Consider the following 17,416-nt stretch of genomic DNA (forward strand, 5'->3'; position numbering starts at 1 on the left):
AGCCCTGGGATTTCTTTGGAAGGAATGATGCTAAAGCTGAAACCCCAGTACTTTGGCCACCTCATGCAAAGAGTTGACTCATTGGAAAAGACTCTGATGCTGGGAGGGATTGTAGGCAGGAGGAGAAGGGGACGACAGAGGATGAGATGGCTGGATGGCATCAGTGACTCGATGGACATGAGTCTGAGTGAACTCCGGGAGTTGGTGATGGACAGGGAGGCCTGGCGTGCTTCGATTCATGGGGTCACAAAGAGTCGGACACGACTGAGCGACTGAACTGAACTGAACTGACCCACACTATGGAAAGCAAGCTGCTTAACTCAGAGCTCACCAATTTAAATATTACTCTTACCATCAAACAACATTTAAGCTGACATAAAATTAATTATCACAATAGTTAGGCAATCTAGAAGGAAAATAAAGCTAGAAGTTTTATACTCAAGATATAAATACCTGTTTTAAAGCTATAGTAATTAACAATGTGTTATCGACACAAGGAAAAAAAGACTAATGGAAGAGAAAAGAAAGTCCAGAAATAGGCCCATACCCATACACACACACACACACACACATATATATATTCCAGATTCATGACAGAAGTAATAATACAGTATGGGAGAGGAAGGATAGTCATTTTAAGAAATGGTATTAATTTGATATACACATAGTAAAAAGAATCTAGATCTCTTCTTCACATTGTACACAAAATAAATTACATCTAAATATAAAAAGTGAAATAATAAAACCTTTAGAAAAAAACAGTATGTATCTTCAGTGACTTGGGACAGACAAAACTGTTCTTCAGTTCATGGCTGGGTCGATATTATCATCCTGCCAATTCATTCTGTTGATAGTTTGAAATAAGCAGAGCTGGAATCTGGATGTTCTTGTTTGTAATCCTACCTGAACCACCTCCGTTTAGTCCACTTCTAGTAGGACTAAACTTGACTGATGACTGAGTCACTCTTTTGTTTTATCTTTAGTTCAAAACATCTATCAAGTGTTTACTTATGCCATTCCCTTTCCCAAACACCGTCATTGCTCCTGAGCAACTTGATAAAAATCAACTGGTTGGACTGGTGTTTTAGATTCTTACAAGGCAGCCTCAGCATCTACCTACCCACACATACCACTACCGTATTCTTATCGTCTTATGAGCCTGCCTCCTCAGCACTGACTAATCCTCATTATTCTCTGATCTCCAAATACACGCTGAATGTCCCCTCTCCAAGACTTGATTCATGCTGCTGAACAGCCCTATCTAGGTTATCCTACTTCCAGGCTCCCAGTGTCCGGCCTTCCTTGACCAGTTTGGGCTCAGTATGTGGAAGGAGACAAGCAAAATATGCAGAGATCTTGGTGACCAAGACCCAGCCTTCCAAGTCCTGCTCAGTGCCATCTTGCGGTCTAGAATCATCCCCCTAGGCTGAGTGCCCCAACACCAGGACACGCCGACTTAAGGCTTGTGAAGGGCGCCCTCTGCTGGACTCCTCCAGCTCAGGCATAACTACACTCAGCAGGCTCTGCCGGGAGCCTTTCTGGAGAGACCCCAAGTGCTTTCAAAGACTTTGGTGACACCCACCCCAGAGAGTGAATCCTTCCAATTGCAGGCACCACGGATGGACACCTGGCCAGGAAATACTGCCATATCTCAGACACGATATGGACAAAAGTCAGGCGAAGGACAAGGATCCAAATTTCCATTCTCATCGCCTGCCAGTGGTCTTCCTTCCGTGCAGGTTCAAGGGACCTGGGATGGAGCACATGACAGGGCAGGGGTGATCAATGAAGAGCTCTGTTCATTTTCAGCGGCTACACTATCAGAAATTTTTCTTTCTTTTCGCTCATGGGAGCCTCCTCTCCCTACCGCTGGACCACCATGGGGAGGTGTTTAGAGCCTCCACCTGGAGCCCCCCCACCGTTTCATCAGCAGCCACTCTGAATCTCCCTAGTCCTCGTTCTGCCTCTTGCATGTAGCCGCAAGACTTGGCCAAGGCAGACGACAAACAGCACGGACGTCAAAGCCAGGAACAGCTGGGTTCACCTTCCTCCTCTGCCTGCCACTAAACCTCTCAAGCCTGCTTCCGCATCTGTCAGGTAGGGATGGCGGTCTCTAGTTGAGAAATGGAATGCGTGCGGGCCCAGTTGTGTCTGCCTCTTTGCCATCCCGTGGACTGTAGCCCGCCAGGCTCCTCTGTCCGTGGGGCGGGTTGCCACTTCCTTCTCCAAGGGATCTTCCCAACCCAGGGATCAAACCCTTGTCTCTCGCATCTCCTGCACTGGCAGGCGGATTCTTGACCACTGAGCAACCTGAGAAGCCCGGCCTGGTACCTGGGGAGTCTCTTACCTGTCCAGGCCCTTTCGGCTCCTGACTCCAGTCCTTGCCCCTTTAGGCGGGTGGACCTAGTTCCTGAGACTCACGCTCTTTAGCCCTCCGGGTGGCAGACCCAGAAGCAGGCCTTCTGGCAAGCTCTTCTCCTTCTGGCTCCGCCCCTTATCTTCCCCTCCTATCCTCAAACCTGGGACTCAGTGGGCCCTGCGGGCCGGGCCGTGCGGGCCCTGCGGGAGGGTCACTGGCCCCGCCCCAAGGGTAGCTGGCCCCGCCCCACTCAGACGCCCATCTACTTAAGGAGGCTGAGCCCCGGGAGTCTCCACGTGTGCCTCGAGGCGCGCCCCAGGCCCAGAGGGTCAGCCCTGCGATGGAAGCCGAAGCTTCTCCGCCGGTCGGATCGCCCCCTTGCTGCCTGTGGTTCCAGAGGCCTGGCGTCTACGAGGATGAGAAAGGGAGGATCTGGGTGGCTGTGGCTATGCAGATCATTCCCTCGTACCGAGCTCGGGGCAGCGGGGCCCCTGAGAGCACTGTGAGTCCTGGGGCTGGAGGGGAGCCAGTGAAAGGGCGGTGGTGTCGCGCGACTCCAGCTCATGGGGGCCTGCACATTCTGCAGTAGGGCCCAGAATAGAGGTGAGAGGGTGGAGTTCTCACCGGCGCCGGAAAACTCAGCCTGCGTGGGTTTGAGCGTGCTTAACCTGGCCCCAGAGGCCCCTGCCCGGAGTGGCACAGACAGAGCTTATCGACCAGAGGTGATGTGATCCTCCGTGGGGTGGCTGAGAGAGAAAGAGAGAAGGAGAGCACCAGTGAGCTAAGGGCCTAGTCTTGCCGCTGGTGCATGTTGAAAAGGCGTCATTGATAGGGTGGCTATTCAGTTGGGCCCTGCAGGATGCATAGGAGTTTTCCAAGATCAGAAAGGAGACAGGACTAGCACAAGCAAAAGCACTGCAACCCAGAGGCAGTGGGTGGGCCAACAGTGTAAAATTTACCTTGGCTCAGACTCCTAAACTGCAAAATTGGAATAATCTACCACAAGACAAGTGAATCACTGAAACAGGTCACCAGCTGGATGGCCTACAGAGCATCTGAGAGACAAAGTATCCTAGAACCCAACCTTGGGAATTGATTCAGGAGCCTTGGATGGAGGCAAAGCTGTTTGAAAAGCTCCTCAGGTGATAAGGATAATCAAATTGGAAACCGCTGCCCTATACTAGGGGCTGGGATCACAGCCCACTTTTGAGAGATGAAATATAAATTCTTCAGGGTAATACCCTGGTACTGGGGAAGATTGAAGGCAAAAGGAGAAGGAGGTGGCAAAGGATGAGATGGTTAGATAGCATCACCGACTCTGTGGACATGAATTTGTGCAAACTCTGGGAGATAGTGGAGGTTAGAGGAGCCTGGCTTGCTACAGTCCATGGGGTCACAAAGAGTTGGACACAACTTAGCTACTGAAGAACAACTAATACGGTAAATATTTATCCAGGTGTTAAATAAGCAATTCGCTGTTATTTTAGTTGCTAAGTCGGATCTGACTCTTGTGATCCCATGGACTGTAGCCTGCTAGGCTCCTCTGTCCCTGGGATTTTCCAGGCAACAATACTGGAGTATTGTTTGCCACTTCCTTCTCCAGGGGATCTTCCCAACCCAGGGTTCGGATCCAGGTCTCTTGCATTGCAGGCAGATTCTTTACTGACTGAGCTATCAGGGAAGTCCTAACCACAACACGTTTCCTAACAATCTTCAAATAGGCTATCCAGAAAATTTTTGGTAGAGAACACTGAAAGTCTTTCCCATACCTCCAACCCAATAAAGCATGCAGAAAATTTTGGACAAAATAGTACGTTTTTTAAAAGCATACAAAAGTGTTCAGTGGGAAAACAATGGATTCTTCAAATAATTTAGCCTTGAGCGGGAGAAGGGAACTGGAGAGTGAGCATTGTTTTCAATTTTTAAAATGATTATTTCTTAATAGTAGACCTGGGTTTTCACATGCAGTCTTAGGATGGGAAATGGCTTTCTGAGTGTGATCTAATTCAAGGATCAGCAAACTTTTTGTGAAGGGTCTGATAGTAAAAATTTTCAGCTTTCATAAAGACTTCAGAGCAACTACTCAACTCTGCCCTCATAGTACAAACACAGCCAAAGACAACACACAAAGGAAGACATTTTTGTTTATTTGCAATAAAGCTTTATTTACAAAAGCAGGTGGTGGGCCAGATTGGGTCCATACTTTGCTGGCACCTGATTTAAAGCCAGAATCCAAAGGGAAAGAGATTTTGCTGCATAATTCAAAATATCCCTCTTGCAAAACCCATGCCATAAAAATCGTAGGACAACAGATTAAGGAAAATCACTTGCAAATTGTATGACTGATAAAGGGCTAGATTCTTAACTTGGAAAAGTGTTCATCACAAAGAAAAGAAGACAAATACTTTGATAGAAAACTCTGTAAAATAACCTTTAATCAATAGTTGCATCATACATGGAGCTTTGGTTACATTTGACTGATGACTTTCCCGCATTTCTATACTTTTCTGCATTGACCAGATTTTCTTTGTGTGTGTGATAAGAAGTAATGATGGCCATGATCAAAACTACAAAATATTTTTTTGGGAAAATCCTTCACTCCCAGGTCCTGAGCTCTATGGATATCTTGTTTTTAAAAAGAGAATTTTTAAAACTTTGGAAGTGGCCATGACAGACAGCCAAGAGTGTTCTCTGTGTAGGCCTAAACGTTTCTAATGGGCTGAAAACAAGCTAACTTTTCAGGGTGCAGGGGGGTAAGGTGGGGTGCGGGTCTGTGGGAGGTGGTACCAGAGAGGAGGCCTGGAAAGAACTAGTCCTCTCAGGTCCAGGCAAAACCCCCAACTGATGGTGCCAAGACTCTGGGTGTGGGACTCTAAAAGCATGACCATCCCACCTCTGCTCCGGGCAGTGCCCCCGCCCCAGCTGGGCCAGAGGATCCAGGACCCTGGTTGTGTGTGCAGCTCAGCATCCCTAATGGGGCCCGTCTTTCCCTCCAGCATGATGATAGCATCACGGTCCATCTGTGGCAGTTACCCAACCAGATGCCCAGGTCCCCCAGCTCTCTGCTTGTGTCTGGGCTGCCCATTAAGTGGGAGCTCTATCCCGGGCGAAGGTACCGAGGAACGGATTCCAGACTCTGGGAGATAGTGGACCATGACCAGGCAAGTGCATGGTTGCCCATGTGAGGGGGATGGTGTGGCTGTTAAGTAGTGGCTGCAGGGTTGCGAGGTGGGACAAAGGAAAGAGGGATTCCCTTCCCCAGTCCCTTGAAATCCACAAATCCAGGTTCCCGTTGGCTTCACTGGGGTGGAAGGGCATGCCCCCTGGAGCTCTGATCACTGCTTCCCCTTCTACAGGTCATCTCCATGGAAAATCTGATCCTCAAACGTCTGCCAAGTGGGAGCCACTGATGAGGCTGGTAGGTCAGGCCTGGAGACTCTCAACGTGGAGGGCTGCCCCTCTTTTCAGGAAGACCCTACCAGTCACCTTGCCCTCAGGCTGTTTCTTGAGTTTTTCTTACATAACCGCCCCTTTCCTCCCTGTCCCAACCCCATTGGACAGTGATTTCCACCAGGGACAGACCCCCCAGTTCATTCGTAAAGCACTGAATAATGGTTTTCACTCAGTTCTCTGAAGAATGAGGTGTACCTATGAACATCTTGTGTTATAGACAAGGAAACAGGTTCTGAGAGCTGGAAGGCTTTCCCTGAGACCACACAGCCTGGAAAGAGCCGCAATCAAGCTTGGATCCACTGACCTCGGAACTCTTAAGGCCGACCTTGGCACGGGGGCGCCACAAGTCTGGTCGATGGCAGTGGCCTTTGGGGACCCTGCAGTGACCCACACAGTCTTATCCCTGAGACGGGCAGCAGCCTGGCTGAGGGCCTCGAGTTGGGCCTGCTCTCCTACCCCCGGTCCTGCTCCAACGGGGCGCCCGCCCAGTTCCTCCGAGCGTCCCTGACTGTCAGCTTTCGTCTTCCCCCAGACCCGGCTGGCCCTGTGCCTTAAGCGAGAATCCCTATGCACCTGCTCATTGGTTTGCACACCTAGGGGCTCGGCCCCGTCTTTGCGTTTCCCATCCCCTCCTCCTGCTTTGGCTTGTCTGTACCCTTTTGTGTTCTTTGTACCATCCTCCAGGTGCCGCGCTCCCAAGCCCCTCCCCTCCACGCCCACCAGGCCCCGCCCCGCAGCCTCCTGCGCAACCTTGATTGGAAACTTGCCTTCCATCCACTCCGCCTCTCGTGGGGGCGGCTCCGTCAGGGCGCGGGTGGCAGGTCTGGACGTGGGGCTCAGAGGCCGCATGGCTGCCATTTCTGCTGCCGCTTTGGCTGGAGTAGATCATGGACTGGGCAGGCTGTCCACTCCTGAGCCTTGATCAACCCTGGGAAGTGAGTGCTGGCCCCTAAGCGTCCCTTCCAGTGCCGGTTAATTAAACTTCATTGCTTGTTGTTAACTTTTGTGCGGAATCGCTTACCTTAAATTGATAACTAGTGTAGGAATGCAGCAGCTGAAGGTAGAACTGCAATTATTCCTTGAGTGTTTTTGCACACCTGAAAGGAAGCTGGAATCGGCTCGTTTCAGCAGCAGGTTCGCGGTGGAGGATAAGGGGATGGAGGGTCAGTTCTTTGCCAGGCTGGACTCCGAAAAGGCATGCAGACTGTGGCAGTCTCTGCCGGAGAACCAGCGGCAGGTGGGCACTTACACAGGCAGTGCGGCTCCCGTGTGCCCTGGATGACAGGCGGAACAGTCCATGAGCAGGGAGGGTGAGGCAGGGTCTGGGCGCGGACTGGGTCTTGCCCTTGAAACCAGAGGGAAGAAGAGGACAGTGTGGATGGAGGGCAGGGTGACAGTTTCACGGCGACAGCAAAAAGAGGGAGTTCGCTTCTTGGGGCTTCCCTTGTGGTCCAGCTGGTAAGGCTTGTGCGCCCTAAGTAGGGGCCCGGGTTCGATCCTTGGTCAGGGAACTAGATCCCACCTGCCGCAACAAAGCTCCTGTGAGCTGCAGCTAAGACCCAGTGCAGCCAAAATAAATATATATTTAAAAAAGAGGGAATTCATTGTGTCATATCAGTCATGAGAAGAGGTCACCAACATGAAAGTCTTAACCTTAAAAATGAATCCATGATGTAACTGAAGAAAGCCCAGGGGATGATGTTCACGATCTTAGGATAGGAAACACTTTAAAAAGACAGAGAGAGCCAAAGACAGTTAAAACAGACAATTAGCTTTCTCAAAGGCAGCATTTTCTATGAGAAGATGCTACAAAACAAGAGTGGAAATACGAGGACTAGATACAAAGCACTTGAGTGCAGGATATACAGGAAACTTGCAGAAGAAATCCCCAAGGAAAGAAGAAAGGGCGAATGCCAGGAAGGAGGCTATTTACAGAAAAGGAGACGATGTTGGGAAGTGCAGGTTTCAGAATTCAGAAATGTGTATCCTCGATTTTGGCTGAAGTTCAAACTTAGGCGTTGTGGGAGTCGATTGTTATAGACACCTTGGAGGTTTGGTGGGCAATTCAAGAGCATTTATCAAATTTTGAGATGACACAAAGAGCCATACCTAGAGTATTAATACCAAGAGCAGATTTCCAAGCTCAGCGCAGTGAGCCTTTGGGCCAGATACATCTCCGTCATGAAAGGCTGTCCTGTGCTGTCTGGCAGCATCCCTGGTCTCTGTCCATGTAGTGCCAGGGACATCCCTTTGTCCACCCCACTCCCCAAGTTGTGATTACCGAATGTCCCTTGTTGGGGGGAAAAGTTTCCCCCAGTTGAGAGTTGCTGTCCTGGAAGAACATTTGCACAAGAGGGATGGGGAGGGAGCACCGTGGTCAAGGCTCAAGTCCACCACGGAAGAGTGGTTAAAGAAAGGGAGACCCCAAGAGCAGAGGCTGGGCCTAGCCCCTTCCACTTAGAAGCTTGTGTGATCCAGCAGCCTGGCTCTTTAGAAAAACCCTCTTGGGTCAGATGGTAGCTTTAGTTCTAATTTTTAAAGGAATCTCCTGTTCTCCACAGTGGCTGTATTCAGTTTACATTCCCACCAACAGCAGTCCCACTACTGGGCATATACCCTGAGAAGACCATAATTGAAAAAGACACATGTACCCCCGTGTTCATAGCAGCACTATGTACAATAGCCAGGATGTGGAAGCAAAGACCTAGATGGCCATTGACAGATGAATAGATAAAGAAGCTGTAGTACATACATACAATGGAGTATCACTCAGCCATAAAACACGAATTTGAGTCAGTTGTAGTAAGATGGATGAACCTGGAGCCTGTTGTACAGATTGAAGTAAGTCAGAAAGAGAAAAACAGTGTATATTAACACATATATGAAATCTAGAAAAATGGTACTGATGAACTTTCTTGGAGGGAAGGAATGGAGGTGCAGATACAGAGAACAGACTTGTGGGCACAGGTTGGGAAGGAGAGAGTGGGATGAGTGGAGAAAGTAGCCTAGACATATATACACTGCCATGTGTAAAATAGATAGCTGGTGAGAGACTGCTGTATAACAGAGAGCCCTCCCAGGCCTCTGATGATCTAGAGGGAAGGGTGGGATGGGAGAAAGAGGGAGGCTCAAGAGGGAGGGGATCTATGTAAAATTAGGCTGGTTTGCATTGTTGTGTGGCAGAAACTAGAATCCCCAGGTGGTGTGAGTGGTAAAGAACCCACCTGCCAAGTCAGGAGACGTGAGAGAGACGCGGGTTCGATCCCTGGGTCAGGAAGATCCCTTGGAGTAGGGAATGGCAACCCACTCCAGGATTCTTGCCTGGAGAATCTCCATGGACAGAGGAGCCTGGTAGGCTATAGTCCATAGGGTTGCAAAGAGTTAGGCGTGACTGAAGTGACTTAGCACATACACATGCATGGCAGAAACAATCACAACATTGTAATTTTCCTCCAATTAAAAAATAAATTTAGAAAATTATAAGAAAAAAATTTATAAAAAAGAAAACCATCCTCCCCTCAGTTCATTTTCCTGTCCTCCTTTTCCTCCCGTTGGCCTGAGATGGGTGGGGGCCTTAGGACGCATCCTGCCTGCCACCACACACGGAAAAAGATTTCTGGAGAACCTACTGGGCAAGACTTCCCACCTCCCTCCCTCCCTCCCCTCTCCTCCACCCCAGACCCTGGGGCAGAAAAAGCAGCGGGCTCCCCTCAGCCTCCCCGAGGTCTTGGAGCTCAGTTGCTGATCTGTGTGCCTGAGGACAAGAAATGCCTGGAAGTCCTCTTACAGGATGGCAGCCTGGATGGTGAGGGTGCTGTCCTGCTCAGAGTCCAACTGCAACTCAAAAGCCTCTGATCTCACTCCATTTCCTTGGTTCAAAGTCTAAGTCTGCCCTCTGCTCCAGGCCATCCCGGACAGAGGCTAGACCCGTGGGAGAACAAAGAGAGAAAAAGCACACCAAGATGTTTGCAATCACTCCCGGGACTTCCAGTTTGCCCGCGAGCTCCAGGTCCTCAGTGTGGCTCCTCCATCCTCTGTGTGGTTCCTGGCGTGTGGGTCTGGGGTGTGGCCTCCTCGAAGTCCGGAGCTGTCAGCTCTGACAGTTTACTTTGGGGCACGCTGAGAAGACAGTTCTCAGCTCCCGACTGGAGCTCAAGACTGAAACCAGCTACAGGGGATTGTGTTAAGGACTCCGAGAGATGAACAAAGGAGAGGTTGTCCTGAGGACATTGGGGGAAATCAACCCTTTTGTAAAGGGTGAAGGACAGTGACAGGTGATTTAGTTTGTGGAGGAGCCTTGGGGCCACCCTCGTTGTCAGAATCACTGACTGTGAAGGATGCTCTCTGCAGGAGGGTTCCCTCTGCTTGGCCCAAACCAGGGGCAATGTACCCCTATGGCCTAGCCACTGACCAATGGGAACAGATTCTGGGCACAGGTCTGGCAATCCCAGGCCTGGCCCTTCCCAGGAGTGTCACCCATTGGACATCTTCCTCCGTGGGGACAGTCAGACTTTGTGTCCAGATCTCTGCCTGGCCCACATTCCTCATCCGGGTCTCTGTTTCTCCTCAAGTTCTAGGAGTTCCTTGAGGGCAGTTGGCCAAGTTCCACAAACATTTACAGACTCAACTCTGGGCCAGGCCCCGTGCTGAGTGAAAGGAAAGGGAAATGGGCAGGAGTCCATCCCTGCCCTCCCAGTGTTGTAGCCATGCGTCCCAGGAAACAAACTCACTCAGAAGGACAATGCAGGGAGTGGAGTTTATTATACCGGCGGAGCCCAAGGCAGAGTCTCCTCTTAGCCAAGGACCCCGACCAGTTTTTGTGAAAACCTTATAAACGCTAAGTGTACGTGCCCAAACCCACCTCCCCCAAATTCCCTGAAACTAGTCTGAACAAAGGAAAAGGAAAGATACAATCAAAGTTAACCCATGATTCATATGCCTTAAGCCTAGGTACAATTATCAATAGGCTTGTGGTCATTCCCCAATAAGCATAATAGAATGTATGATTCTATTTGGTTACACAGATAATTAGGGTATTAATTAGGGTATTCTTTTAGGCAACGGAGAGGCCTGGGGCTCTTCCTTCCCAGGGCCTGGTTTTCCTGTTGGTATGTCGTTTCCATAGATACTGGGCATATAGCTCAAAGTCCACAATCCGGCCCAAGATGGAGTCCTGTTTTCAAGATAGAGCCTGTTCTGTTTCCTCCTTCACCAGGGTTCAGTCTGACCAGAGACTGAGCACACACCCCACGGACTTTGCAGCAGGGCTGAGTGTAAATGAGGCCAATCAGAGAAGGAAGGGAGGGACTTCCCTGGTGGTCCAGTGGCCAAAACTCTGTGGTCCCAATGCAGGGGGGCTGGGTTCATCCCTGGTTAGGGAATTAGATCCCACATCCTTCAACTAAGACTCAAATGCAGCCAAATAAATACTGGGGAAAAAAAGGAGGGGGCCGGTGTCGTGTATCTGGGGCATCTAGGGAGGCTGCCTGGAGGAAGGAGCAGGCTAGAAAAGCCCTCACTTTTACACCATACCCTGCCAGGTGAAGAATCCACCTGGCAGTGCAGGAGATGCAGGACATGCAGGTTCGATCCCTGGGTCAGGAAGATCCAGGAAATGCCAGGAAATGGCAACTCATCCCAGTATTCTTGCCTGGAAAGTTCCATGGACAGAGGAGCCTGGCAGGCTACCATCCTTGGGGTTATAAAGAGCTGGACATGACTGAGATACTGAACACGCACCTACATTGCCACCCCCACAGCACTTTATGTTACAGATTCAAGGTGAAACATACAATGCAATGTGAAAGCCTGATCCTTAAAGCAAGCCTCCTACACCTGCCCAGAAGACTTATCATCCCCTGCCCAACTACAAATGCCATCTCAGCTAAAGAATACCCAAAACATCCCGCCTGATTAACATTTCCCTTATCCTTCCACAAGCCTCCCTACAAGTACGGAGCGTCCCTGATCCCTCTCCACGCTCAGGCTGGTCGTTAGGCTGACTGTTGCCCTCCTTGCCTGAATAAAGGTAACCTACTTCTGTTGAGGTCGTCTTTCCTCTTTCTGCCTCGGCCTGAACTATACCTTACATTCTTGGTGCTGAAACCAGGAAGGGGTGAGGTACTCCTCTCACTCGCCCTCCCTTTCATTGTTTTCCCTTTTCCCGGAGTCTGGGAGCGTGAACATCCGCTCACTTTTCTGCCAGGGCTCAAGTTCCCCTCGGGGACACCCAGTGCCTTCGTGAGTGGTGCAGACTTTGTGCTAAGGCTTTACTGATGCTTTGTGTTACCCCAGGCCTTGGCTCTACCCCCTTTCTCTCTCTCTCTCTGATGACCTCCGGAATAGGGAACTCTTGCCATTCGACTGCTCTACATGCAACACTCCACTCAAGCCGGCCCCTAGATTAAGGTAAGATCTGGACGGTGTTCTAGAGGTGGCCTAGAACTCAGTCCTCTCTGGGTCCTGGGAACCCCCGGCCCAGGGCCACTCTAGGCGACGGTGGGGGACGCTCCACCTTAACACAGATCTCTCTTCTCATAACTCCTATTGCAACTACGGATGAGGACTCGAGCTCTCAATAGGAGCCTCTGCTTGCCTTTCGATTATGGGGTCTGGCCAGTCTGTCCCAAAAGAGTCCCCTCTGAGCTGTGTTCTCAAAAATTTCAAACCACTCTCACTCACTGAACTCAAAGCTAACCGTTTAAAACAACTCTGTACACAGATTTGGTCTCAATACCAATTAGACAACCAAGACCGCTGGCCTGAAGTAGGCACTTTTGACTAACATTCTTCAAAATCTCACAGACTTCCTTAAATGGAATAGCAAGTGGTCCGAGGTCCCCTATGCCCAAGCCTTTTGGGCCCTTCGGAGCAGGCCCTCCCTATGCAAGGCCTGCTCCAACCACGAGGTTCTTCTATGCACCTTGCCTCCCAAGCAAAAGGGCTCTTCTTCCTCAACTAACCACAGACCGCAACCTTCCACACCGACCTTTCACACCCCTGGAATTCGACCGCGGACAAGCCCCCTCCCTACCCACTACCCCGCCAACCCTCTCCTTCCCCTTCATCCAACTCACCTACTGGCCCGGAAACCTCTCCTGACTCCCCCTCGACCCCAACCCTAACCCTAACCCTACCCCATCTCCCCGACTCCCCCTCCCCCCTTCCTTACCTCCCCCCCGACCCCCCGCCACATGGTCACGTACCCAACACATGTTTCCCCTGAGAGAGGTGGCAGGACAGCAGGACCAGAGGGCCCCACCCGAGTCCATGTGCCATTTTCATTGTCAGATATGAGCCAGATAGAAGAAAAGCTAGGATCACTTTCTGAAAATCCTACCAGATACAGAAAAGAATTCCTGAGACTCTCCCAGCCTATAACCTCACATGGAGTGACGTATATTATATCCTAAATGCCACTCTCACCCCTGACGAAAAAGACCATATCGTATCTGGCAAGCGGCAAAACCCCATGCTGATCATTTACATAACCAAACCTGGATAGCCCAGTTGCTGATGAGGCGGTGCCTCAGTTAGATCCCCACTGGACTTACCAACCCGGTGACCCAGGTATCAGAAGACTCAATCATATGATTACCTGCATTCTAGAAGGAATGCAGAAAAATACTCATATCCATGTCAATTATGATAAAGTCAGAAATCACCCTAGGGGCAGACAAAAATCCAGCCTTATTCTTAGCACGCCTCACAGAGGCAGTCCAGAAGTATACCAACCTAGATATCACCACCCCCGCTGGATTACTCTACCTTCACGTTCAATTCATCAGCCAGTCCGCCCCTGACATCGGACGCAAGCTTCGACAACTAGAAAAGGGCCCTGAGACCCCTCAAAGAGACCTTCTAGAAGTAGCCTTCAAGGTGTTCAATAATAGGGAGGAGGAGGCTAAGAGAGAAAAAGATCATGAGAGAACAGCTAAATATGCTTTTTTGGCGGCAGCAATTAAGGGAAGAGATCAGCCTGGCCCAAGTCATCCCAGAACGGGGCTTAAGACCCCACCCCCCGGACCCTGTTTCCGATGCAACCAGTCAGGACACTGGGCAAAGGCATGCCCAAACCCGCGCCCTCCCACAAAAGCATGCCCAACCTGTGGCTAGTGGGGACGCTGGAAGATGGACTGTCCCTAGGGACGCCCTGGCACCCCTGGGGAGGTCCCCAACATCCCAGACCTGGAGAGAAATGTCCACAGGGATGCCCTGGCGCATCTGGGGAAATCCCCACTTCTCCTCAGAATCCTAGCCCAGCCCTACGAGAGTTGTTCCAATGATGGGGCCCGGGTTCCAGCCCCCCAGCCCGTGTCCCAAACATGAGCTCAGAACTTAGGGTAGATGGGGTAGTGGCTGGGAAAAAGACCTCTTTTATAGTAGACCCTGGAGCCACTTTCTCTCTCTTAACTTCCTACTCTGACCCAACCCAAGACTCAAAACCCACAATCAAGGGGGTCTCTGGAGTTTCCCGAAGGCCAAAAATCAGCCCTCCATTACTCTGTCAATTTGGAAAATCGACCCTTATATACTCATTCCTCATAATACCTCAGTGCCCGATGGCACTGTAATCCTCTCTTATCTACACTCACTTTTTCATCCTTCATCCAAGACACTCCAACAGTTCCTTCGTAACCACTTCCCCATATCCAACGCTGACCAACAAAATTTAGATAACCTTACCCGCTCCTGCCAAACATGTCAACGTACTAACCCCAAGTCCAACCTTAAACCGACATCCTTTCCAACCCATCAAATGCGAAGCGGCCTCCCAGCACAGGATTGGCAGATAGACTTTCCTCATATGCCCCTGGTCCAGAGAGTCAGATACCTCCTGGTTCTTGTGGACGCCTTTTCGGGATGGGTAGAAGCATCAAACAAAAGAGCCCACACCGTGGCCCCAATCCTCCTCACAGAAATTATCCCCAGGTTTGGCCTGCCTTCATCCCTACAGTCTAATAATGGCCCGGAATTTACATCCAAGGTCACCTAACAACTTGTCCAATTCTTACAGATACTCTGGAAATTTCACATTCTATACCATCCCCAGTCCTCAGGAAAGGTAGAAAGGATGAATAGAATAATCAAAGAAACCCTTACCAAACTAACCCTTGAAGTACATCTGGATTGGACTAAACTTGCCAATTGTTCTCCTCAGAATATGGGCTTTGCCCAGAAAGCCCCAGGGGCTGAGCCCTTTTGGGGTGATGTGTGGAAGGCCTATGCTCCCTCCTGGACTCCCCCCGAACCTCCTCCCACACCAAGCTTCCTACACTCCCCTCTGCTGGCAGAACTCCGCAATGCCCTCTGGAAATACGTCAACCACACCTTGCCTGCCCCTGGCCCCCAAGCCTCCTGCCCCCTTTACAAACTGGGGACATGGTCTATCTGTCTGATAATCTCCAGAGTGACCTAACCCCAAAGTGGCAGGGACCATTCAAAATCATCCTCCTTTCCCCAAATGCAGCTAAACTCGAGAAGGTCACCTCCTGGGTATACCTCTCTTGCCTAAAACGGGTCCCCTCCGACCCTGCGCTGCCCTCCTTAACTGACCCCTATCAGGTCTCCCTCACAGGACCCACCTCCTTAAAATTCACCCGGCGACAACCTCTGTCAACCATCCAAGAGGACACTGAATGACCTGGACTCTCTTCAACCTACAACTGTTCCTGACCCAACTACTACCAGAACTCTGGACCAGCGCCCCGACAGGAACCTCCTCCAAAGACCTGACTACACGGGTGTCTCAACTGTGTCTCCAGGGAACCTTCTACAACCTGAGTCCAGACGAAACTGATTTCTTTACTTTCATTCTCTACATTATTCTACATCCTAATGAACACTGTTTCCCTCAGATTCAAACCACCACCCACTTGGGGCCTTTTCCCCTTTGCCCTGACTGCCCTCTCCCTGTCTCTCTAACTATAATAGCACTCTGAATCTTAATCCTGGCTATAGGCCTAGTAACTGTCTCCTCTCAGGACTGGCCACCTATCCTTCGTCTTTCCATGGGTATCGCCTACATTGCTAGCTGTATTCTACTCCTAGGGTGCTATTTCCTCTGCACTGCCTAACTAACACGGTGAAGGCAATGGCACCCCACTCCAGTACTCTTGCCTGGAAAATCCAATGGACGGAGGAGCCTGGTGGGCTGCTGTCTATCGGGTCGCACAGAGTCAGACACGACTGAGCGACTTCACTTTCACTTTTCGCTTTCGTGCATTGGAGAAGGAAATGGCAACCCACTCCAGTGTTCTTGCCTGGAAAATCCCAGGGACGGCGGAGCCTGGTGGGCTGCCATCTATGGGGTCACACAGAGTCGGACACGACTGAAGCGACTTAGCAGCAGCAGCGACAGCCTAACTAATAGCCCCGTGACTCCTCTGTTTCTTATCCTTGCTGCACTCCCCAGCCTTCTGGCTACTCCCTGCCCCTGCTCTGACATTTATTCCTATGTACCTTCCTCATGTTATAATACAGCTCCAAAACCACGCACCATGAACCTCAGGGGCAGAAAGTCCAAATCCCTACTCACTGTTAAGGTACAAAAGACAGGGAGTTTCATGAGTACCTGCCATAAGCCAAACGGAAGAAACATAGGTTTCTATCCCATTACCCACTGGGGGTACTCAGACGGGGGCGGGGTACTAGATCAAAATCGAGAAAAGAAACAAGTCATAAAGAATATAATTTCCCGGTTACAGGCGACCCCTGAGCCTTATAAACGCCAAGACCTCCTTTCCCAATTACAGCCTCTCCTAAAACCTCCCTCTGGCAACCAAAACCTCACCCGCCTTCTCAACTCTTCCTTCCAATTCTTCCAGTACACACAACACACATCCCAGTGTTGGACATGCACGTCACTGTCTCCCTCACCGCACATAGCAATGCCTTTACCTTCAACCTGGCTGTCACAGGGCAACTATACCGCCCCTTCCCAACAAAAAGTACACAACTCATTGGGCCAGTCTCTGACAACGTCCCACTCTCAGCTTCTTCAAACCTAACCTGTATTAACTACTCTAGTCCCAACTACACTGGTCTTACAAACTCTGCTCCCTCCTTCTGTTCCACTTGGGTTCTCTGGAACAGCACAAATAATTGCACCAATCCGGGAATCTTCATTCTCTGCGGGACCTACGCATATTCATGTCTCCCCCTGGGCCCCCCTGGACCTTGCATCTTGGTCTTCCTGACCCCGGGCCTAACATTCCTCAAAGAAGAAGAGGTAGAACAATAGTCTACCCCCAAGGAGAACTTTCCCACAGGAAAAGACAGCTGTCATAGCCCCCACCCTGATTGGGACTGGCATAGCAGCAGCCCTAGGCACCTGGATTAGAGGCATCTCGACCTCTGCCCATTTCTGCTACAAGCTGTCCCAAGAACTTAATGAAGACATGGAACAGGTAGTGGAGTCCTTAGTTTCCATTCGAAGACAAATTAACTCATTAGCTCCTGTGGCCCTACAAAGTAGGCGCACCCTGGACCTTCTCACCGCAGAAAAGGGAGGGACCTGCCTTTCCCTAGGAGACAACTGCTGCTATTTTATTAATGAAACAGGCATAGTCCAGGGCAGAGTCAAAGAACTTAGGGACAGAATTG

At 50.4% G+C, this 17,416-nt stretch overlaps 1 protein-coding gene across 1 annotated transcript; it reads left to right on the forward strand.

Annotated features, from left to right (window-relative positions):
• Window positions 1–2,656: 2,656 nt before the first annotated feature.
• Window positions 2,657–6,812, forward strand: TCL1B (T cell leukemia/lymphoma 1B). Its single transcript, XM_027521898.1, has 2 exons — window positions 2,657–2,861; window positions 5,356–6,812. The coding sequence occupies exons 1-2, from the start codon at window positions 2,700–2,702 to the stop codon at window positions 5,542–5,544; spliced, it is 351 nt and encodes a 116-aa protein (XP_027377699.1). The 5' UTR covers window positions 2,657–2,699; the 3' UTR covers window positions 5,545–6,812.
• The last annotated feature ends 10,604 nt before the right edge of the window (window positions 6,813–17,416 follow it).

This window comes from Bos indicus x Bos taurus, chromosome 21 (genome assembly GCF_003369695.1).
Source record: "Bos indicus x Bos taurus breed Angus x Brahman F1 hybrid chromosome 21, Bos_hybrid_MaternalHap_v2.0, whole genome shotgun sequence".
Taxonomy (NCBI): domain Eukaryota; kingdom Metazoa; phylum Chordata; class Mammalia; order Artiodactyla; family Bovidae; genus Bos; species Bos indicus x Bos taurus.